The 25,069-nt window shown below is 46.1% G+C and overlaps 1 protein-coding gene across 1 annotated transcript in view; it reads right to left on the reverse strand.

The window, feature by feature from the left end:
- Positions 1-5,620: 5,620 nt before the first annotated feature.
- ANAPC5 (anaphase promoting complex subunit 5) overlaps positions 5,621-25,069 on the reverse strand; it is a 655,776-nt gene continuing 636,327 nt past the window's right edge. Inside the window, exon 17 of the mRNA XM_069619569.1 lies at positions 5,621-6,019. Within this exon, the coding sequence (XP_069475670.1) occupies positions 5,808-6,019 (212 nt within the window). The 3' untranslated portion in view covers positions 5,621-5,807. The remainder of the gene's footprint in view (positions 6,020-25,069) is intronic.

The raw sequence follows: 25,069 nt of genomic DNA on the forward strand, positions 1-25,069 counted from the left end.
ATAAGGTTTGGTGGTGAAGGTCATGATGGCTAGCTTCCAAACCACATTTTCCCCCTTTTGTCTCCTGACAGGGGAGCAAGGGGCTGGATGCACAATATATCAACTACGGGCATCCTTGCCCTGAAAGCACGAAATACATCCTGTAGCTTGGCCAAGTTATCTTTTGAATTTTTGGCTGTGGTCTCTGAAGCAACAACAAATCTCCTAAATGGAGAGTTGAGGGACAGCTTCAACATGCCTGTAAAGGAGGACAGTCATGAATTTCACGCTAAATAAATGGGCATGTGGCAGAAGACCTCACAGTTGAACAGAAGAGAAACTAAAGATATTTGGACTCATTACGAGTTGGGCAGTGCAGTAAAAATCCAGCAGTAATAGCATTCACGCCACATTACCACACCACCCAACTATGAGTTTGGCAGAAATGTAAAAGATTCACCTCCAGCAATGAGCTGGAGGTAAATCTGCTGACTTCCTACCCATTTTCAGCGAAATTACTGGGGTGGAATTACTGCTGCAGTAATTCTGCCAAAATGCCCCATAGAGTCTGAAAAAATGGGAACATACTCCGCCGCCACCACATGTGATCCAGCGGTAAATCTGCCAGACCAAGTGTTTATAACGGTAAGACCAGTGGATTTACAGACAGAATACCGCCCAACTCGTAATGACCTCCATTGTCAGGTGAGATTTCATTCAATTTCTGATTTGGCCATGTACTAAGCAGAGGTTGATGTAACATTGCCATTACATGAGTTCAAGTCAACATAAAACACACTCGGGCCTATAAATACTTTCTTAAATTATTTCAACATCTTCACCAACCCTCTCTTCTACTTCCTTGAAGCATTATATATCTGTAAGGCATTTCATATCAAAGAGCCCACATACAAAATGTTTATATCATAATACATCTTCATTAAGGAGACTTCAACATCATCACATACTATCCATTATTAGGCAGAAACCTCTGCAGTTCCCTTAGGGACCACTGCAAAAAGTTTAAGACTACAGGTGTTGGCAGTAAACCCAATTGGTAGCAGTCTGTACCACCCAGAGTTACCTGGCAGCTGTGGCTGAGCAGTCAGACTTCTCTCAAGAAGAGTTAGGCAGTATATAGAGCATACACAGTAGGGCGGATAACATAGTAGAATAAGCAAACACTGACCAGAGCTTTGGTATTAAAAAGTATAGATTTATTTATTTAAAACACACTTTGTAAAAATACACTAACACTAATGAGGCAAGCAATTTCAAACACAGTCACTATAAGTATATACAACCCCCTAATAAATATTCGACAAGTCTAGGTTCAAGACACCACTTATTTTCAGACAGAGGTGAGCGCATAACCTAGATGGCACTCTAACATTTGTTAAAAAGGGAGGGAAAAAGGCAGGGTATGAAACCAACTCAGTACCAACACTTTTAAGAGACAAATGCAAGTCAGGCAGGAATAATCTACTGTATAGCACACAAAGTCAAGGGCCAGGCCCACTCTTAGAGAGAGCAAGGCTGAATGTCTCAAACACCACAGTGGAAAAGCACTTCCAGTCTTTGTAGAAAAATGTCACAGAACGGTTGGACCAGTTTTGAAAAGAAAGTTTAAGAAGGTCTGGAGGACGACCCAGTGGAAAGGTGAGGATTTACGGGACACCCCACTCTAACCGTTACAAGGGAAGTCAGGCGGACACAGTACCTTTAAAGTGGGGAGACAGCTCCAGTGGGGGCAGTTGTTCCTGGCAGCGGATGCAAGTCAGGGCTTTGCCTGGAGGAAGAAAAGATCTCGACGTGGAGGAAAGCTGAAGATCGTTGCACTGCCAGGGAAGAAACCAGCAGCGGAGTTCTCGGTCACAAGGCACCACCTTTTGTTCGCGGTCCTGTGCTAAGTGTGGCTATCCGGTTGCCGGGGTGCTTGGCACGGGCAATTCGACCACACAACGTTGGGGGTGACGAAAAGAAAGGCAAAACTGGTTGTTCCCACGAGTCAAGGGAAGAAGACTCTCCAGCAGGGAGATCTCCTCTGTCGTTGGGAAGTGGTGAGTCGGTTCAGCAGGGCTCCACCGGTGGTGTTGTCGTTGCAGGTCGGCTCAGCTTCTCCCTCTTCGGATTCGTAGGTCCTGTGGCGACTTCTGAAGTTCCAGTCCCCAAAGGCCCTGCTTTTATGCACCAAAACCCCCATTCACACAGCCTAGCTGTCAATCAAACATGCTAAGTGGTGAGCACACAAGAGTGCGACTTGAGTTGTCGAGACAACTCAGTCCAGGGTGCCTAAACCCCCTCCCACGCCCCCAGACAGAGTGTCACGACTTTGGAGGGCTTCTGTGCAGAAGCCCGCCAAAAGTGGAACAAAAGGCTCAACCTTGGGTTAGAATTACAGAGGCGAACACCATCGCCATTTTGGAACCGAGTTCTGGCAGAAAATACCAACCGGTGAATTAATATTAATTTAATAAACCGGCGGTATGTCTGAGGCTATGTTGAAAAAGTATTAGCCTCGAACAATGGGAAAATCCCATAGGAATATATTCGCGGTCGAATATAAAAAGTAGTATCCACTGCCACCAGCCAAAACTCGCTCAGGGGGGACAGGACAGTGCCCCCTCGAACAACAGACCCAGGGGCAATCGAATTGCCCCTACCAGTACGTCCACAATAGGATGGTTTGTACTGGTTCTGTTAATAATTTGGGACTAGTAAAGCCAATGGTCACTTTACATGCCCTGGGAGACAGTAGTCAGTCCCAGGGTATGGAGTCTATGTTTGGGAGCCACTATGACATCCCTGTGTTACTGCACGGAGGGGGCTTTGTAACACACATAGAAAAAAACACATGAAATGCTAAGGGGTGAAAGACCCCCATAGCCCATCAAACACATAGATAGTCAAAGGAACATCTCAAATCATGTCCAAGAGTGTGAGGAAAAGAGTCTCACTCTTGGTAGGAGAAAAAAATAAACCCCAAAAATCCAGCAAAGCTGCTGGGGGACTCACTAGGTTCGGGAAATTAGCCTCTACAGAGAATTCTCCCTAGCATCCATGTGAAGACTTCAATATCATCACATATCATCCATGTGGGGACCTCAACATCAGCACACACCATCCATGTGAGGACTTAAATATCATCACACATCAACCCTGTGGGGACCTCACCATCAGCACACACCATCCATTTGAGGACTTAAATATCATCACATATCAACCCTGTGGGGACCTCACCATCAGCACACACCATCCATGTGAGGACTTCAATATCATCACATATCATCCCTGTGGGGACCTCACCATCAGCACACACCATCCATGTGAGGACTTCAATATCATCACATATCAACCCCGTGGGGACCTCAACATCAGCACACACCATCCAGTTGGAGGATGCAATATCATTGCATTCCATCTCTACTGAGACCTTGAGCATAATTACAAACTATTCTTATGGGGCCTAATATGCCATGACACACCATCCCTGTGAGGACCTCTACGTCATCAAACAACATCCCAGTGGGGACCTGAACATGACCACACATCATCCTTTTGGTGGACTCAGCACCATCATATCAGCTCTATGGGGACATTCATATTCACATACCTTTGTATGGCCAATTGGGTGCATCTGTGGCTTCATTTGCATCACTTGAATGCATTTTCCTTCGCCTTTTGGGTATTTTTGGTTAAATCGGCCACTATTTTTGGCAGTGTTTCGTTCAGTATTTTAACCTGAAGATAGGATGGAATTAGTATTTTTATTTCCAGCTCTAATTTCACTGGAGGATTTAGCCCCGGGGGAATTATCACTGGTTTTCATTGCTTATTCCTCCAGTGCTAATTTCTTCAGGGTTAATTGCACCAGAGGAATTAGCGTCCATTTTCAATAACCCTTATATCAACTGATTGATCAACGTGGCAGCAATTCCAGTACTGCCACTTTGACTCTTAGAGATGAACTTGTAATGAAACCAAATTAGTATCAATTAAACATTAACCCTGTGAATATGTTTGTATAATCAGACAAAATGTGATGCCAACATTCAATTAATTCACATATCAGACTATAGACAAGATGACATCAGTGGACATAATTTGTTGTCTTCACAGTGTGGACAAGATGACATCAGTGCACATAATGTGTTGTCTTCACAGTGTGGAATTCAATATCAATTCACCCTAAATAACGCAATGCAGAGTAATCTGGAAAAGACATTTGACAGTATGGCCTTTGAGCAACTAATTAAGGTTCCCACAGATATTCTGGGTAATACCCTGGATTGGGTAGCAACACAGTGAATGTTAGCATGTGCCACACTTAGAGTTGAGAACATTAGCCTGCGCTGTATCTAGACAGGATTGTGAATGTTAGCGAGTGCCACACCTAGACGGAATTATGAAGATTGCCAAGCACTACACTTAAAAGGAATTGAGAATGTTGGCATGTCCCGCACTTGGATAGAATTATGAACATTGGCCTGTGTGGTATCCAGATGGTATTGTGAGGGTTGGTGAGTGCCACACTCAGACTGAATTGTATAGGTCAGCACGTGCTACACTTAGAACTGTGAATGCTTGCATGTTAAATGCCACATAACCCACTAACCAATATAAACTCTAACTCTCTGCATACTTAAAAAACTCACACAACCATCTCTCGCACAACCAGCTGCACGCATTTCACCACAATGCAACAACACATAAGCCGCACCAACAGCACACGCGGACTGACACCGATCCAATACTCGCACCAAAGCTCAGCACCCGGTGTCTACCGAGTTGAAGCTGCCAACAGTACACCACTCCTCTCACTATCCTACGCCCTCTTCACCTTACTAACTCATCCCACCTTCCCATTTACAGATCCTCCAGAGCGCCTGGGGACCAATTCTGTTGGTGACGGTGCGCTATATAAGTACCGTTAACATAACATAATCACACACCACCCCTATGGGGACTTCAAAAAAATCACAGAAAAATAAGGAAGTAAAGTAAGTCGCATTGTGATTGGTTTGTTACAAAAGTAGCCAATGCATAAAATGAATCTGGAAGTGTGTTGTGCAATGAGGGAAGACTTATGTTGCGTATCAATTATACCCAATTCTGTAAACATACAAAATACACAAAAAACAGCTTAATTTCATTATTTTACATTTAAACGCAGAGTTCAGGCCATTTAAAACACAATTGAATTTGTGTATAAATGGTTCCCATGAATCTGCTGTCTAAGCATGTAGGGCATCTGATTTATCAAGTGTGTTTAAATTCCTGTCCGTGTGTTGATGACTGCAATACCACACCCAGCCTGCGGGGGCAGAGCTGAGTAAAAAATCAACACACCAAAATAAACACAGGTCCCCAACAAAGCCATTTTTTTTTAAAGTTCTAAAAATTGGCACAGATATCGTTTAAGTTGTTTTAAGTCATTTGGAAGGCATTACTATGTGGGGACTTGGGTTTAGGTCCCCACAGCGTGTACGTACGTACACACGCACACACACACGCACACACACACGTACACACACACGTACGTGTACACACACACACACACACACACACACACTTCTGCCAACCCCTCAGTATTGCAATTCACAACAAGCGTTTGAAAATTACGAATTCAATGACAGAGGAGTGAAAAAATAGGCTTTTAATTTAATGAATTGACAAGAAAGATCGGTGTAACATTTGCTACAACTCGCCCTCAAGCAGGCACAAACAAAACAGTGATGTTGGTCAGGTTTTCCACACAACGGCCTTGTGTGCCATGGCCTTCCCATAAATAGTTCATTACAACAGTGGCCACCTGTTGCCCAATACACTCAGAGGCGGTTTATTAAGGTTGCACCGTGGCAGGGAAGCTCCCGATGCAGCTGTCGGAAAAGCATAGCACACTTATTCCTTTCTCTGGTCTTTCCCAGGGTATTGTACAGCCTGGCTTGAAAGTAAAGAATATCTCGGATCTGTTCCTTGCATTCCACCGTCGCGAAGTACGTCTTGGCTTCATCAAGGTTTAGAATCGCCGACTCCAGGGCTGAAAGAAAAAGAAGAAAAATAAAGTACATATTTCTTTTTTTCTATATTTGTATACGGTTTAAACTTCAGAACAGGATCGGAACAACAAAAAATAAATAAAAAAACACAAGAACAGCTCGCCCGCCTCCATATTTTTAAACCCCAGGCGAGACTGTTTTTGAATAGCGAACACAATGATCTGCATAACCTCAAGGAACTTCCACTTTTGGAAGGTAAAGCACAGAGAGATTAAATTAGAAACACAGCATCACACGCTTTGAATGTGTTAAAGCTGGGATTTTAGCCCAGTGTTCAATTTAGGCACTTGACCACATTATTTGTATAGCAAGATATAGGGCCTGATTCATGGAAGTGCTTTATAATGGTGCAATCCCATAGGAAAATGTTCTGTTAATCAGGCCCATAATGTTTTGTGAATACATGGGTTTCAAGAGTGCAAGGTTTGCTACAGCTTCTTTGCAATTTAGTAAACAAATTGTGATAAACCAACCTAACAATATATATGTTGCATTCATTATACAACACAGTTACACCAGAGTGGTACACATAAGCGTGTACTGATCAAACGCCTTTACCCACATTTATAAACGGGAAACAACAAGTACATTTCAGGGATGCAGAATGATTTGAGAGGAAATCAAGGAAGTGCAAAACATAATGTGTGGACTCCCCTGATTCTATAAAAAATATGTGAATGGTCAGTGAATGAAGTGAAAGTATTTGGTCATCATTATCAACTATCTGCACTTGGCACTGGGTAGGAGCCTCTTATCACCAAGGGCCTCCGACATACAGTGTGGGTTACCTCTGGGGATGCCAGTGATGGATTTATTTTTACCCTGTGCAAAGACTATCAGAATAGTGCTTGCAAGCCAACAAACCAAGTATTGACCTCTTAATTATGTTCTTTATGATGTATGCTCCTTTCACGGATTCCTCATCTATGATATCCCTACCACAGCACAGCTGTTCTCCAGAAACATTTCAGCCATCAGGGGATTCAAGATGGATCTGTATCGGCTCAGTCTGACGCCTCTACGTGCCCCACCCCGGATACGTCGTCGGGCGAGTATATATAGAGGCACTGTGCCCCATGACCTCAGTTTCACCCTTTTTACCCATCACTCTGAAGCTGAGGGACCGTAGAACCTATGATATATTAGTTTGATGCATGAGGGGCAGGCAGGGAGGTTTATGAGAAATCCGTGGGAGGAACATCCACCAGAAAGAACATTAACGAGAGAGAAGTAATTTGTTCTACAAATAATTTCTTTCCTTCGAGTTTCCTCATCTATAATATACTTCCAAAGCAATACGTAAACCGGGAGGAGGGAGGCAGCAAGAACACCACATAAACAAAACTGGCATCCTGGCCCGCAAGGGAATCCAAGCAGTAATGCTTAGCAAATGTGTGCAAAGATGCCTACGTTGCCCCCTGGAAAAATATCCGGGGCCAGGACGCCATTCTGCAGGGCAGAAGTGGTCGCCACTACTCTGGTAGAATGAGCTCAGAGATACTTAGGTAGCTCCATCCGAGCCAGATTGTAGCATTCTGAAATATAGAGAATGATCCACCTGGACGAGGTCTGTTTGGTCACGGCCATGCCAGCACAAGCACAAGTGTAACCAACGAAAAGCTGGTAATCTTTCCTAGCCTCTCTAGTATAAAAGACATAGAACTTAAAGGCCTGTACTGGGTCCAGCCGATGGAATCGCTCCTCTTCCCTGGCAGGGTGAGGTGTAGGAAAAAACACAGAAAGACAGATCTTCTGAGAGAGATGCAAATTCGAGACCACCTTTGGCAGAAAGGAGGGTCTCACTCTAAGCGTTACCTTCTCTTTGGAAAAAAACAAATGGGGAGGTAAAACAGACAATGCCTGGAGCTCACTCACCTGCTTCACATAAGTGATGGCAACCAGGAAAAAACCAGGAAAATCACCTTAAGGGCGAGTAATCTAATAGAACAAGAATGAAGGCGCTCAGAAGGAGCACCCATAAGAAATGTTAAAACTAAATTCAAATCCCATGCCGGAACCATACACTGGTGGTGCGGGGCGGGGGTTGGGGGGCAGGTTTTGGGTAGACAGATTACACAAACCCTGCAAGAACTGCATAACAGTGGGGATTAAACACTGAAAAGTGCCAAACTGCAGGCCCTCCTGGACAAAGGAAATAAGAAAATCCAACATGAGGGACAGAACAGGATAAAGGATCCAGGTCGCTCTGCCGGCGCCAAATCGAAAATGTACGCTATGTGCAGGCATTGAGGATGTCATCTGACAAGTCCTTGTATCTCAGTCTCTCAGTAGCCAAGCATGAAGGTTCAGGCTGCGGAGACATGGGTGGAGAACCCGCTCCCCCTGATTGGGAGAGCAAGTCTACTCTCCTCGGGAGGCACAAGGAAGGGTGATGGACATGTCCAGCAACTCCAGATACCACGTTCTCAGGGACCAGTCTGGGGCAATCGGCATCATCGTAGTTCAGAACAAAAGCCACCTCCCAAGAACCAGCGGAAAGACGGGGATTGGCGGGAACGCATAAAGGATGTTGAATGTCCACTCAACCATCAGTGCATCCTCCGTTCCCACTTACCCCCCGAGCTCCCGGACAAGGAAATTCCCTGGAGCAGAACAACTCGCACTTCTTGTTGACACTGGAAGTAGAGAGGTCCACTTGAGTTCCCCAACAGAAGATCTCATCCAGAACTTCCTGTAAGGAACTCATGGTGGCAACAGTAAAGAGACACAGGTGATCACAGTCCAAGGGTGTTTATTAAACTGTATGAATGGGTGAGAAAAACATCTAATCTAAACCTAAATCTAAGATGGGAGCAAGCTACGACCATCAAATAATAATAAGACAGTCCTAGTGGCGTCTTGTCAAATAAAAAGGTCCTATATGAAAAAACCTAATGCAAATCCTTACCACTAAGTTACAAAATAGTGTGGGATAATGGTCACCAGAAAAGAAAGAAGTGTTCACAAAATGGTAAAACAGGATGGTATATAGCTGGGGTCTCCATTCCCCACCTTTTCTAGCATGGGACAAGGTGGGACTTCTGAGCACCATACACAACTGGGCTTCTCCAGCACGAGGTTACAGATCTTTTCAGTGATAACACGACCTTCGGTGGCCAACTTTGTTTCATACAAAGTCTCTTGCCTCTGAGGGCCTGATGTGTCAACAGTAACAAAAACAAAAGTTCCTTTCTGTAATCTTTTAAGTTGGGTGATGACTCTTCACCCCTGGATCCCCCTCAAACAGGCTCCGATCCTTCTTGAATGTCAGCCTCCCTCCGTCTGGTTCAGTACGCCTTTAACACAATATTTTCATCTGTAGTTTCACAAGTCTCAATGCCTTTTTATACAATCTTTCACTGTGGACATCCCTCAGCCAGGTTCACTCTTGTCAACACAATGTTCACAGGGTTATTAGGCTTCACCCCAATTTGCAACCGGGTTCACATTTGCCAGATACACAGTTCACTTTGCTTTATCACAATTGCAGGATTCACTTCCCTTAGCTTTTTTCTTTGGCATTCCTCTGTCGGGTTCACATAGCCATTCTGATTGTACCCTCTTATCAGAAAAGCGGAGTTACCTTCCCTTAGCTTTCTTTCGGCATCCCTCCGTCGGGTTCACACTTGCCTTAGTTCACAATTTCACAATCTTATCAGAAAGTGGGGGTTTCCTTCCCTTAGCTTTCTCTTGGCATCCCTCCATTGAGTTCACACTTGACACAGTTCACTAGACTCCTTAGGTTATTTTCTTACCCAAGTCCGGGTCTCAGCCCCCAGTCAGGCTTCACATACTTCTATTCACACAATGTTCTCTGGGTTGTTACTGGTCACCCTAATTCTTAGGCATCATTCAGTTGGCTTCACAGCTGCCCCCAGTAACCAACGTTCACTTTGCTTCCTTAGCGTGTCAAAGACTTTGGATTGTACAATGGCTTTTCACTTAACCCTTGTATGACCACTTTGACCTCTTAAGCCGGGCTCCCCTAGGGCCTCCTGGTATCTGTAGTTTCAACAAAGAGGGGACCGACCAGAGTCTTTTGAATAAGCGTCCATGTGGCGCTGCACTACTCTGCAGCTGGTCTCTCCCTGGGTTTTAAAAGTTCATTAACACACAAGGTCTTTGTTCTTCAATTCATATCATGTTGCCATTTGCAATCTTTATTAAACATAGCTCAGCCTTCTATCGGTTCTCCCTCTGACTCTACCACTGTGCTGAACTCCTTGACTCTTGTCTCTGGAGTCAAGGACAGTACAACGGTAGCGGGCGCCTCTCTGTCTTGAGAGGGCCCCGTACACTGTTGACATCTGTTACACCACACGCTAGATGTAATTCCCGGTCTTGTAATTCCTTTCATAGAGGGTTCACAGGTCTGGGTTGAAAAGGGCAAGGATACTTCCCACCTTGTCGTCCTTTTCGGTCTTACCGCCTTTCTCCTCCTCTTGAACTGCCGTCTTGGAACAGCTGCTTCCTCGTGCCTTTTGCCTTGCTCAAAGTGTGTTCTGTCTTTTATCCCTGTGAGGAAGGCAAAGGGTTGTCAGGTGTGTGTAGTTATTGTCAATTGCCCATCTCTGCCTGACCCTTCTGTTGGGACATCTCAGGTAAACGGCTCTGGTGTTAATCTGTTGTCTTTCATGGTGTAAGAAAGTGCTTGTGTCGGAAAGGGGGGAGGGGTAGAGTTTCTACGTATCCCACTAGGTAGGATGGGGAAAAGGTGTTATAGGAAGGGGGGACCGTGTCATACCTGTCGGTGTCCCAATTCCACTCCCTGAAGACTCCTCATACAGGTGATCTCCCCCATACTGGTCCACCCCCAGGAATTGGATGCAATAGAGATGGCCGGGTCCTGGCCACCTGGATGACCGATCCCTGGGGATTAAGTGAGACACCTTCAAGTTTCTCACATTCCTGACAGAGTTCCCACTCATAGGAGGCCAAAGTCTGTCTGCTTAAGGCATCGGCTGTGATATTCTCTCGTCTGGCCAGATGAGCCGCCATTACAGAGACACTGTTCTCAAAAGCCCAGAACCACAGTCGCATTGCTTCTCTGCAGAGAGGCCATTGTGTTATCCGTCAGGATCAGCACAGTGCTGCGTTTCACAGAGTGGAGGAAATTGACCAGGGCCAGCCTAATATGCTAAACTCCAACAAGCTTATGTGTTGCAGAAACTACGCAGGAGACCACAGTCTGCTCACCGTTAGGTCTGAAAGGTGAGCGCCCCAGCCAGACAGAGATATGTCCGTGACCACAGTTACCTGGGGGCAAGTTTGATGAAACAATGCGCCTCTCAGCAAGTTGTCCTGCACGGCCCACCACGCGAGATCCTAGGCCACCTGGTTCGAGACTTGCAGAAGGTCCGACACGTAGCCTTGGAACTATGACTATTGGCAAAAGAGAAGCCACTGAAGGGATCTCATGCACAGCCTCACCTCCGGCACGGCAAAGATGCAGAAGCCACGAAGTCCAGAAAACGCAGGAAAGCTTAGGCATGGAGTCGTTCCTGTGATTGGAAAACATTGACATCTGAAAAATGTTTGCCACTAGCTCTTCGGGCGGGAAGGCCCTGCCCAGGCTAGTGTCCAAGTGTGCCACGATGAATAGGAGAGACACTGATGGCGAAACCTGAAACTTTTCAAAGTTCAGGAAAAAGCCCAAGCCGTGCAAAAGAGTGTATGTAGATCCAGGGAGCGAGCTTGGATGAGCCAGTCGTCCAGGTAGGGAAACGCACGAATGCCTTCCTCCTCCTGAGGTGAGCCACTACCGCTGCCAGCAGCTTTGTGAACACATTGGGTACAGAGGAAAGACCGAATGGCAGGACCTCATACCGGTAACAGTGTTGGCCCACTACAAACCTTAAGTACTTCATGTGCTTTCAATGTATTGGCACACAGAAGTAGGCATTCTGAAGATCCAGGCAAACCAGCTAGACCTGCATATCGAGGGCTTGCAGATTCTGGGCTAGAGTAACCATCTTGAACTTGTCCTTGGGTAAGAAGTTCAGCAGCTGCAGATCCAGAATGTGGTGCAAGCCTTTGTCCTTCTTCGATACCAGAAAATAGGTGACGTACCACCCCCTTCCTCATTCTGAGAGCGGAACCAGCTCTATTGTGCTTTTTATCAGAAGCGGACGGACCTCCTCCAGGAGGACAGGGCCCAGAGACAAGGAGGTAAACAAAGAACCATGGTCCGGGGGGGACGCTGTAGAAACAGAAGGCAATAACCCTGGCAGGTAACCTTTAAGGCCTAAGCATCCGATGTGGTTTTCTACCATTCCGTTCTGAAAAAGGAGTGCCTCCCCCCACCACAGAAATGTGGTAAAACACGTCAATGAGATTTGGCTCCCTGGTATGCTGCAGGGACTGTGGCAGCGTCCACGCCACCCCTCTGATGACCTCTTCCCCCTACCTCTGGGTAGGCGTCTTCCTCTTCCCGGGGAAGATGGACTGCAGCCTGTCAGGGCAAAGGCCGTGAGAGGGAGAAACCCCTGCCCGAGACAATGGTTGTGCAGACAGCTGTTGCAGAGAAAGCCCCAAGGACTTAGCTGTTGCTTTTGACGACTGGATCTTCTGTAGGGCGCCGTCAGCCTTGGCTCCAAAAAGCTAAGGTTGGACATCGACTGCAAACCCTGACATCCTCTCTCAGGACTGGTGCCTGACCACTGTGCTGGTGGCCATGGCCTTAGCCATGCAGTCCGGCCACGATTGCAGCATTTGCCATGCCACTTCCTTGCCATCAGAGACCAGGGAGTGGAAGCCACCCCTCATCTCTCCCTCCGATTGTGCTAGGCATGCATTGGACACTGCTGTCCAACGGCTGAAGGTAAATGTTGGTTTGAGACAATGGTGCACACCTATGGTTAGTGAATAATTCAACTGATAGATTTATTCAAGTCGGAAGCTGTTTAGCAATTTTTAGGTGTGGGGGAGGAACTGGGATCCTGGCTCAAAACCCCTACATAAAATAGAAAAGGAAAGAAGATTCAACCTGGAAATCCTCCCGTCCCCTGCACACTATCAGGTGATGGCATAAAGCCAATTACTCAAATATATTCAATGAAATTCATTACATTTGTAAACATTATGAACAGAAATGATTTCATCACACAAAGGTTTCACAAAAAATATATATGTAATTGTTTTAAAGGTAGTATAAATTTGCAAACATGCAAGAGGTACAACAAAAGTAAATGTACAAAGAAGCAAACGAAAGTGGTCCGTTTTCTAAGGCGACGCGTTTTGAGGACTTAATCCCCTTCTTCAACCGCCAATACGGACTGTTAGAGAATCTTTCTCTAACAGTCCGTATTGGCCGAAAGATTCTCCCAACAGTCCTTAGAAAACTGACCACTTTTGTTTGCTTCTTTGTACATTTACATAAGCCCTGGTGTGAAAAGGGCTGGTGCTGTTTGGCTGTGGTCTGCCTTTTATTGCCTGGAGCCTGAGCGGAATTTCTTCATTCATTATTTTTACCTTTTCTTCACGGGAACCGTGGCAGGAGCGTGCGGCTCCTTTAACATTCTTGTCAATCCCCAGGATCAGCTGACTGAGCACGCTTGCAGCGTGTCACTACAAAGGAGAGAGCTTCCAGCCCTTGCGGCGATAAGCCCTGGTGTGAAAAGGGCTGGTGCTGTTTGGCTGTTCGGTGTGGTCGGCTACCGGGTATCAGAAGAAAAGAAAAGAAAATTAATCTCTTTGAAAAGATGACCCTGACTGCGGATGACGGCCCCCAGACACGCCGGAAAACTTTGCAGCATCAGCGTATGCTAAATCCTTGGCCCGCCATGAAAGCAGCCAAAGCTGGGAAGGAAAAGGTAAGCAAGTGTGTTAATTCACTTTTGCTCCTGCAGCCCACAAATCAATCATTGCCCTACTCCGGCGACATGATTGATGCCTGTCTTGACACTCTGTCATTTCATCAGACCCATCCCTGTGCGGAAACGCAAAACTATACGCCCGCAAGAATGGGAAATTGTGAGGGTGTGCACAGCCAGCAAGTTGCTGGAGAGGTTACCGGAAACTGCAATGGACTTGAATTGCCGTTACCAAAAAAAAGTTCACCTTGTTATCACTACGCCATTTGGAATCAACAACCACTGCAGTAACTCCTGCAATTCAACTGCCACAATTACACCCAATGATGGCAATGAACACTGACAGTGGCGAGACTTCCGATGCTTTTTTCTCACCATTCTGTGTTACAGACGCTGAACTTATCTGTCTAACGCCAACACAGTGACTGGAGGGGTTGGAAATAATTACGTTCCGGAGCTCATTCAGCATGCTTCACAACAAGTATCAGTATTAGTAAATGGAAATGAGAATCAACAACGTCTCATAAGTGAAGCTCCAAATATACAAAACTTCATGTCCATTCCTGCTGCTTCTTTAGTTTGATCTGAGATAGCCACTTTACACGAGAATATGCAGGATGAAACAAATGCACTAAAAAAGGATATGAGAGCACGCGCTTCAGAAAAAAATAATACTAACAACTTGAATGGATTTGCAAATAAATCTCTAGGGACTTCAATTGATGACATACAGGAGCTTGTTAACAATGATCAGTCAAAGAAAATGGCAATCAAAGCGCCTATGCATGTCAAGTGCCCGAGATGAAAGGAAAAAATTCCCGGGAAACTATTGCCATGGAGACTGAGCGGGCAAATGTACCCGCAAAAATCTCAAATGCAGTACAATCAGCATTGAATATAGATACTGGGGACTTGAGCGATACGGCAAATGCTCACAGATTACAAAGAATTGAAGGGCTAAAACAAAAGTTAAATCAGTCGACATCAAAGGAGCTGGAAATTTCGCTCATAAATGCAAGCACCCCATGTCCCAAAACCAAAAGCATTTCTATCGAAGCCTCAACACACAACAAACCACAAAAATGTCCTCCCCTTGCCACACAATATAACATGGAAAGCCCATATGTTCCACCAAACAGGAACGAGTTGTCAATATCAAATTAATTAAAATCCATTTTATCTGCTGATGCGATAAAGAGATACACAATAATGTCTTAGCAGCCTCTTCACTTGTGATGCTCCCCTTTACAAAACTATATGAATCTCTCATTGCAGCAATCAGCGATCAAAGTGCTATGCTGTCAAATTTTTCCAAAAAAATTGAAACATTTGAACTTTTTACAGGTTCTTGCAAAAGCAACTGGAAAAGGAATCTGAACTTTCTGTGCGATGGCAAGAAGCCGCCCGGCATCATTGTCAAAATGACAATTTAATGGACGGTCTCCTAGCAACAGTGAAATGGATACATCACAATTCTGGTGAAGTAAAAGAAAATGAAATGAATACACGAGAAACCATTAAAGCGAAGGAAACTGCACCTAAAGTACCAAGTCAACAAAATCCACCCAAATTGTTGCAGAATCCCAAGCGGTTGACACCGAATGAGGTAGAGATAGATCAAGGTTCTTTGCCAACTGAAATCTTATGCCCCAGCTCACTAAATCCAGTCCAAGAATCTGATACCATCCCAAGTAAAAACTGTAACCAAACGGGTGGTGAATTTCATCCAAACAAAATTGCTTCCTCTGGAGAAAATAGCCAATGTCTGACTGGTCGAGCTGTGGAACCAATAAATTCCAATCTATGCCCTGTTGGCATCTCCCATGGCCTGGTAAACTCAAATAAGATTACAGCCTCCAACAATCAACTGATAGTCGATGTAACTGTCGTACCTAATAATATCACACAATGTTCGTTTGGCATCATGTTTGGTCTGGCCAAATCAATCCCAACGAATGGGAAGCTTACAAGCAACCCTAAAGACGCTAAAGATGGCCAAACCAAAGGATCAAAAACTAACAAACTAAAGGCTACTCGTCCAAATGTCAAAAAATTCATAAGTAATTTGACTACGCCGACAAAAACTAGCATGTTTGAATGACCAAGTAGGTCAATTCAGCCGGCCTCTTGGCTGGCATCCGACAAAGGCTCTCTTAAAGATTCCAGCAAACTATCAAAAACAGCAAAACGCTGCCGCCTTGAATCAGAGGAAACTAGCAACGCCAGTACATCTATAACTTCGGCGGTTGATCTATGTGACCTCTCTACGTACTTAATTGATGCTGAAGACTCAGCTGAGATCACGAACCAAAGTCTTGTTCCGAAATCTACAAGACATCCATGCATTCAAGTGTCTGAAAATCAGAGACAAGCAAAATTACTCATCGTAAAAAAAAAGGGAGAATGCCATTGCACGTAAAGTGACAAAACTCTGCAAACGCCAATGTCCAATCTAACTTCCAAACTCAATCCTAAATTGACTATTAATCAGCAGAAGCAAGGAGTACATTATCAGTCCAGGGTGCACTTGAACAAAAGTCCAAGGATAAACAGCCGCCTCTGGAAATTGCGCCTACAAAACATTCAAACTGATGGCAACAAGGTTAATCTAAATAGAGCCAATGTAATGAAATTATTTGGCTGCATACCATTATTGCGAACAATAACCTAGGACGATATAATAATCGTTGAATATCCAACTGAAAAAACCTGTGATCAGGTACTTATTGCACATTAGATCTTTTGCTGTGAAAAACATGATATTAAAAGCTATTGAAGAGCTGCTTGTGTTTGGTTTCGATATTACATTGAAACCTGACCAAACACTGGACAATGGAAAATTGGGTTTACAAGAAAGTGAAGATGGTGACAAAATTGAACAAGGACGAGCTGCACTCAGGAATCATTATCTCATCCTTATGTAACCCGGAATGAGGGCGCCAATTAGGTCCCTTCGTTGAAAAAGAGAAATGGATCCCAAACAATTCATGTTAAACATCAATAACAATGATTGATGGGGGACGAACGTGTACAAACTGTGTTATCATGGAATACACAAGGTTTTGTACACCTGTTCAACCATTTTGGAGGTACCAATGAATGATATTCTTGCAGTATGTCTGCAAGAAACATGGTTACGTGACCCACCAACAAGTGATGGATTCAGTATCTTTTTAAATCCTGCTGGAAACAATGCAAGGGGATGCCCTTTTTCGGGTCTTGTGACCTTGCGGAAAATTCATAACCGGCTCACTCCTCTGGAGTCGCATAATCCCAACCCCTTTGTCCAAGGAACAACAGTGCAAATAAGATCTGCAAAAAATAGCGAGAAGAAACATTTATTGTTAATAAATGGATATTGGAATCCAGCTATGATAACCACAATTAACTTTATAAACGCAGTAACCTCTTTAATTGATGAAGCGATACTGACTTATAACAATCTGTCAGTAATTTTCTGTGGTGTTTTAAATTGCAGTTGGTTTGAATACGACCAAAGCAAAGCGATAAACCAGCGGATTCCAAACCATGCACTTCCAAATAGCTGGCAAATTTGGTCAGACGCTCTTGCAATTAGAAATTGCACAATGTTAAATGGCAATACAAAAGGGGATCAGCCATGTAAACCAGCGTGGCGAGGACCACAAAGTCAAACCACATTGGATTACATCTGGATTTCCAGAAATGCCTTCAAAAGGGTGGTTGACTTAAAAGTAATTGCAATGACAAATAGTGACCACGATCTGTTATGTCTATCTTGGCAGGCTGATTGGGATGAAGCAGCCCCCATATATGAAGCCCAACTGTCAACAAATGCAGCAGGCAATCGTTTGAGGATAAACGGCCACAAATTGAAAGACTACTTTTTGCATTAAATCAAAGGTCGTGGACTACGCACCTTTGCTGATGGATTTTACGACGAAGTTCGTCTCGTCAAGAATCCTCGCCCACACTCACAAACATCTATTTAGTAAATAAATTGTACAAGCAAAAATGGATCTAAAAAAAGACCTGTGACAAATTAAGAAGACAAAGCAAACAGCGGAAAGCAAATACATTAGAGTTAAAGAAAGATGTCGGGCATATCGTCATTGGCTTAAAGCCCATGCGGCGGAAATGGAGCAAAACCGTGCTGAAATAATGCTAGAATTCTTAATCACTAAAAATACGAGAGACATCTGGGCAATCTTAAATAATGGAAACACAAAATCCCTGCCCACAAGTATAAATGAAATTGCCAGTTCGAAATGGGAAGAGTATTTTTCTGAGATTTATGAGAAGCCACAAAGTGAAATCCAGCCAGAAGTACATCATCCAACCAAAGCATGGGACATAACGCCGTCAAGCGACGAAATTGAATTAGCAATACAAAAGCTAAAAAACTCCAGACCATGCCGGTCCTGATCAAATTTCAAATGTAATGTTAAAAAAACACCAGGAACAATGGGGAATGTTAATTGAATACTTATTTAGTAAAGTATCTTCCAGCAAGACTGTTACAGACTCGTGGTTGATGGCAATTGTCGTCTCGATTTATAAGAAGGGAAATAGGGATGATCCTGCAAATTACCGCCCTATTGCCCTTCTGGACACAATTGGGAAGATCTTTGGCTCATTCCTTCGACACAAGCTTGCTACGTGGGCAATCGAAACCAGGATAACAGATATCCACCAGACAGGCTTTAACGAGAGAGTGGGAGTTGAAGTAAACTTATCAATATTAAACATCCTAAAGTTGGAGGCTCAAGTGTCAACGATAAAGATATTTTTTGCATTTATAGACTTGAGGCAGGCTTTTGACGGAATAAATCGTGAGAAATTGTGGTCGAAACTGCTCAAGTGGAATTGTCCATCTTTAATATTAGAACGAGTAAGAGCTCTTCACGCAAAAACAACTGTGCGAATAAGGGTGAACCAGCAAGGTGATCTGCCCCAGCCAGTATCAATGTTTAAAGGCGTTAAGCAAGGTTGCCCTTTGGCAGCCAAATTGTTTAAATTATTTATAGCTGACTTGCCCTCATTGCTTTCCTCCGAGGTTAAATGGAACCCCAATAAAATGCCTCATCTATGCGGATGACTTGGTACTGACCAACTATACCCAAATTGGTTTGCAACAACTCCTGAATCGTTTATACGAATATCTGAAGGAAAATGAGCTGGTGATAAACACAGAGAAAACAAAGATTATGTGCATTGGCAAAGCGCAAACAAAAAAAAGACAATAAATTCAGATGGTCGATTGCAAGTACTGAATTAAGAACCGTAAGGTCAATAAGATACCTTGGTGTAATGTTCAATGACTCAATTTGTGAAGCTGCATGGACCAAGGATTTAACAGACCGAACAACAAAACTTGGCCTACAAGGTCCGAATATTTATAAATAATACAGGAAATTCACGATTGCCCCAATAATGACCTATCTTCAGAAGGTCTTACCAACAATTGTCTTTGGAGCAGAAGCAGGCTGGAATTTAGACTATGATTTATGGCAAAGACTAGAGGGCACGTTTTGTCGCCAAGCTCTAAGGCTCCCTAAATATATCTCAATGATTGCACTGAGATATGAATTGGCCATCAATTCATTATACATGACAATTATATGGAATTCTCTTACTTCCTTAAGGAAAATGTATCTTGGTGGGAAAATTCCGGCATATCGAATCTTCGCAATTGAAAATAAAGGGACCCAATCCAACCTAATACAAATGTGGAAGCTAAAGCTAGATGGCATCATGGCAGCAGCCTGTATAAGCAGATCGGAGCTACTTGATCGTCCACAAAATGCAAAAAAAACCTTGAAATCTGGGACTGGATTATAATTTCAGAAAAGCGCACAAAACTTAAAAAACTGTTCTTCCATCATCAAGAGGAGAAGTTAAGCTACATGATCCCCCGAAATATCTACTAAATTGTCCATCACATCACCACAGAAATCAATTCCTTAGATTCAGGCTAAATGCTCTGAATAATAGGGAAATGCTGTGGTTAAGACGGAATAAGCAAATCATTAATAACATCTGTAGATTCTGCAACACTGGAGAATTTGAGTCTTTAAAGCATTTAATAACTGCTTGCACTGGAACAAACAGTCAGCTGACCCTACACTTGAGTAGCTTTAAACCACAAAACAATGACATGGAAGAATGGTGGGATTACGCTGCAGCAGGCCAAAACATCAAGCTATCATGTCGCTTAATTGACTAGCTAGACATGATTCTGAGTGTTGAACAGAAAGTGAAAGGAATGAAAAGATTAGACGGTCAAATATCGAAACATTCAAACTGTGGCCAAACTGCTAATGGGCTTCTTGACCAACTTTAAAATGAAATAAGCCTTATGATCTTGGTCAAGACATTGACTTTGATCTTGAGTCCGATTTTGACTCTGACTTTGGCTCCGATTTTGAGTTGGATTTTGAAAATGTTTTGGAAAATGAGCACTGACAATGATGATCGTCTAACAATGTAACAAAAGCTCAGTATTGATTCACTGTTCTGAAGTTTTACAATAAAATAAAAAATAAAAATTAACTTTTGTTGTACCCCTTGCATGTTTGCAAATTTATACTACCTTTAAAAAAATTACATATATATTTTTTGTAAAACCTTCTTGTGTGATGAAATCATTTCTGTTTATAATATTTACAAATGTAACGAATTTCATTGAATATATTTGAGTAATTGGCTTTATGCCAACACCTGATAGTGTGCAGGGGACTGGAGGATTCCCAGGTTCAATCTTCTTTCCTTTTCTGAAGGAAAACATCGCCATGGCACAAGATGCATTAACGTCCCGCAGTGCCAGACTGCCTGAAATGAAAAATGTCTTGCCTCATGCGTCAAACCTCTAACACGCCCTATCCGGTGGAAGGGACGGGAAGGTAGAGGTCTTCAGGTGAGCCGTAGCAGCCTGACCACTAAGCTCTCAAATGAAGCATGTGAGAAAAGGGTGGGTCTGACAGGGCGGAACAGTGTTTCTTTGACAGGTCTCTGTCCACAGCCGGGACGGGGACAAGCTTCTCCCATGCCTCCAGTACTGGTGCTTCTTTCTCTGCTACATTGAAGGGCAGGGGCATCTCTTTCTTGGGCACCTAGTTAAGAATGTCACAAAGTTCATATTGAACCTTAGATCTAGATGGGGCCAACCATCCCAAAGTAGTAGCCACCTTAGCCATCCAGCACAAGGAACAAGTTACTTACCTGTGACTGTTGTTCTCCAGCATGGGTCTGGCATGGATTCACATGCTCATGAATATTCCCCGCCGTCAGGCCGGGAATCCTCGGTATAGAAAAAAATCAGTATCAGTTTCGTTTCTGATCTGTCTTTCTTAGTAGTAACCAATCACTGGTCTCTGGGCCATACTGCCCCCAGCCAATGACTGCCCTCTCCCTAAGCCCCGGCTCTGGCAGCCATCCTCAGATTTGGTAGCACGTAAAGTGGCAGTATGACCAAGTGAAGAGCCGCAGAGGGGTAGGCAGGAGGGTTTGCATGTGAATCCATGCCAGACCCATGCTGGAGAACAACAGTTACAGGTAAGTAACTTGTTCATTCTCCAGCATGGGGTCTGGCATGGATTCACATGCTCATGAATAAGAGAATACATAGCAGTACACACATGCACAACCACGGGAGGTGGCAACAGGCTCAACATTAAGCAATACAACAACTCAACATTAAGCATCTCTTACCTCCTCACCAGGCTCACCTTAGGCGAACAGGTTGCGCAGCACTGCTTGGCCGACCCTGGACTCCTCCCTGGAGTCCCGATCGAGGCAGTAGAATCTTGTGAAGGTGTGCGTCGACCTCCACGTCGCTGTCCAGCAGGGGCACACCAGACAGGAACGCCGTGGTAGCAGGGATCACTCTGGTCGAATGGGCTCTCGGACGGCCGGGCAGCGGTCGGTTTGCCAACCGGTGACAGTGCATGATGCAGCCGGAGAGCCATCTGGAAATGGAAGTCTTCGAGAGAGCCTTCCCTTGATTCACAGTCCCAAAGTTCACAAACAGCTGTGACGTCTTCCGAAAACTCTTCATGCGGTCCACGTAGAACTTCAGCGCTCTAGCTACATCCAGCGAGTGCAAAGTCCTCTCGGCCGGCGACGAAGGCGACGGGAAGAAAACTGGCAACACCAAGGGCTCGTTGAGGTGGAAGTCCGACGGCACCTTGGGCATAAAGGAGGGGTGCGTCCTCAGCACCACCCTCGTGTCATGAAAAGTCAAGTATGGAGGCTTGCAAGATAGGGCCTGGATCTCTCCCACTCGCCATGCGGAGGTGATGGCCACGAGGAAAGCTGTCTTCCATGACAGGAACTTCAAAGGCGCGGAATGCATAGGCTCGAATGGGGGCACCGATGAGCCTAATCAGCACCAAATTAAGCTCCCACGTCGGGGCAGGAGCCTTCACCGGCGGGAATGATCGGAATAGTCCCTTCATGAATTCTTTCACCAGGCGACGAGACCACAAGGACGCCCATCTCGTAGTCCTGGTATATCGGGAGATTGCAGCCAGATGTATTTTGATGGAGGCGTGAGCCAGTCCAGCTTTGGCCAGCGACAGTAGGTACGGCAGTACTCGAGGGGCCCTAATCCGCAGAGGGTTAATCCTCTGTGCACGGCACCAGACAGAGAACCTCTTCCATTTATGTCCGTAGCACTTGAGAGTTGAGGACGCCCTGGCCTTTGCAAGAACCTCTCTGCAGTCGGCCGGGATGTCGTACCCTCCAAACTCTAGTGCTGCAGGAGCCAGGCCTGCAAGTTCAGCGACTCTGTGTTGTGGTGAAGAATGGCGCCTCCTTCTCTGGAGAGAAGGTCTGCGTCCGTCGGCAGCTTGACTGGTGTGGACGTTGACAAGTCCAGAAGGTCAGGAAACCAGATCTGTCTCGGCCACGCCGGTGCGACGAGGATCATCCTGCACCGGGACCTCTTGAGCTGGTTGATGAGCCGGAGCAGCAATGGCAGCGGAGGGAACGCATAAAGAAATAGGCCAGGCCGTCCCAGGGGAACGTGAAAGCATCGCCCATGCTCCTCGGCCGGGGGAACCTGCTGGCGAACCTCCGGCACTTGGAATTCGTCGCTGTCGCGAAGAGATCGATTTGGGGTTCGCCCCATCGTCGGAAGAGTCGATCCACTTGATCCTGGCGTAGTTCCCAACCGTGGCACGAGCGCAGCTCCCTGCTGAGTGAGTCGGCGATCGTGTTTTTTATTCCTGCCAGATGAAGAGGCACCAGAAACATCCCTTGGGCGACGGCCCAATGCCACAGATCCTGGGCTTCCTTGGATAGGGCCGGGGACCTGGTTCCGCCCTGCTTCCGGATGTAGAACATCATGGTGGTGTTGTCGGTGAAGATCCTCACCACCTTGCCCTTGAGGGACGGAAGAAAGGACCTGAGGGCCCAGAATACTGTGCGGAGCTCCAAGATGTTGATGTGGAGTGACTTCTCCTCCGGGAGCCAAAGGCCTCTCGCGTGAAGATCTCCGGAGTGCGCTCCCCAACCTTCCATGGAGGCGTCCGTCGTCACCGTCACCTGGTGAGCCGGGGTCTGAAAGTCCGTGCCCGCCGACAGATGGGAGCGGGTACCCCACCACCGGATCGCCTGACGGAACGTCTCGTTGAGAGGGATCCTGTCCTCGAAGCTGCCCGTCAACTGGACCCAGCGGGCGTCGAGAAACTCTTGTAAGGGGCGCATCCGAAGCCTGCAAAGGCGCACCAGATAAATGCAGGAGGACATCATCCCGAGGAAGGACTTGATAGATCTGACCCTGGCCATGTCCGTGGCCAGCAGACGCTGCACCTTGCCCAGAATGGTCCTGGTCCTTTCCTCCGACGGCGAGGCCAGCCGCGCCACTGTGTCGAGCTTGGCTCCCAGAAACAGGGCAACTTGCGACGGAACCAGGTGGGATTTTGGAAAGTTGATGGAGAATCCCAGGTCTGTGAGCAGCTGGACGGTCTTCACAGTGTGCTCCACGGCGAGCTCCCTTGTCCTTGCCCGGATGAGCCAGTTGTCCAGGTAGGGGTAGACGTGGATCCCCTGTAGGCGCAGCCGCGCCGCCACCGGTGCGAGGCACTTGGTGAACACCCTGGGTGCCGACTTCAATCCGAACGGGAGGGCTTTGAACTGGTAGTGCCGCCCTTGGACCACGAACCTGAGGAACTTTTGGTGTCTTTTTAGAATGGGGATGTGGAAGTACGCATCCTCCAAGTCCAACGACGACAGGAAATCGCCCTCCTCCAGCTGTCCCAGGACGTGCTCGAGGGTGACCATATGGAACTTCTGTGCCTTGATGTACTTGTTCAGTCGTCGCAGGTCCAGGATGGGGCGCCATCCTCCTGTCTTCTTTTTACGAGGAAGTACCTTGAGTAAACTCCGGAGCCCCGAAGCCTCTTTGGGACGAGCTCGATGGCACCCTTCTTGAGCATCGCCCTTACTTCCAACAGTAGTTGAGGGACGTGATTTTCCTTCCTGGCCATGGGTGGAACGCGAGGGCACTTCTTCTGAAACTCGAGGGCGTGCCCTTGGGCCAGGGCATCCAGCACCCAACGGTCGGTGGAGATGGACTCCCACACGCTGACGAACCTCGCCAGCCGGCCTCCCGCCTTGCCTCCTTGACCTCCCTGTCGATGACGACGAGCACCACCTGACTTGCCGCGTCCCCTGTAGGCTTCCTGGGATGAAGATCTTGCCACTTGGCGGTACGTGGAGGAGCCACTGCCGGATCCCTTGGAGGCAACCTTGTCTGCCTCCGGAGCTCCGAAAGGACGGCCGTCGTTGTTGGAGCACTCCCAGTGCCCGGGCAGTCTCTGTGTCTGTCTTGATGGCCTGAAGGGACTCATCAACTGCCTTCCCAAACAGGTTGTTCCCATCGAAGGGCATGTCCAAAACCTTGATTTGTACGTCCTGGTGGAAATCCGTGGCCTTGAGCCATCCTCGTCGTCTCAAGCAAACGCTGTTGCCCAACTGACGGAAACCGGTGTCGGCGATGTCCGTTGCCACCGTGATGGCGTGGTCCGAAGCAATCTCACCTTCCTGTAGGATTTCAAGGGCCTCAGCCCTTTTGGCGTCCGGAAGGAAGTCCAACAGAGGGGCGATTTCGAACCACAACTCCCTGTTGTAGCGTGCCACGATAGCCAGGGCGTTGGCCGCCTTGATAGTCGTCGCTGCGGATGAGATGATCCGTTGTCCCATCGTATCCAGCTTCCTGCCCCCGCCGTCCGGCGGGGA

This window comes from Ambystoma mexicanum, chromosome 10 (genome assembly GCF_040938575.1).
Source record: "Ambystoma mexicanum isolate Mex_15411 chromosome 10, UKY_AmexF1_1, whole genome shotgun sequence".
In the NCBI taxonomy this organism is placed as follows: Eukaryota; Metazoa; Chordata; class Amphibia; order Caudata; family Ambystomatidae; genus Ambystoma; species Ambystoma mexicanum.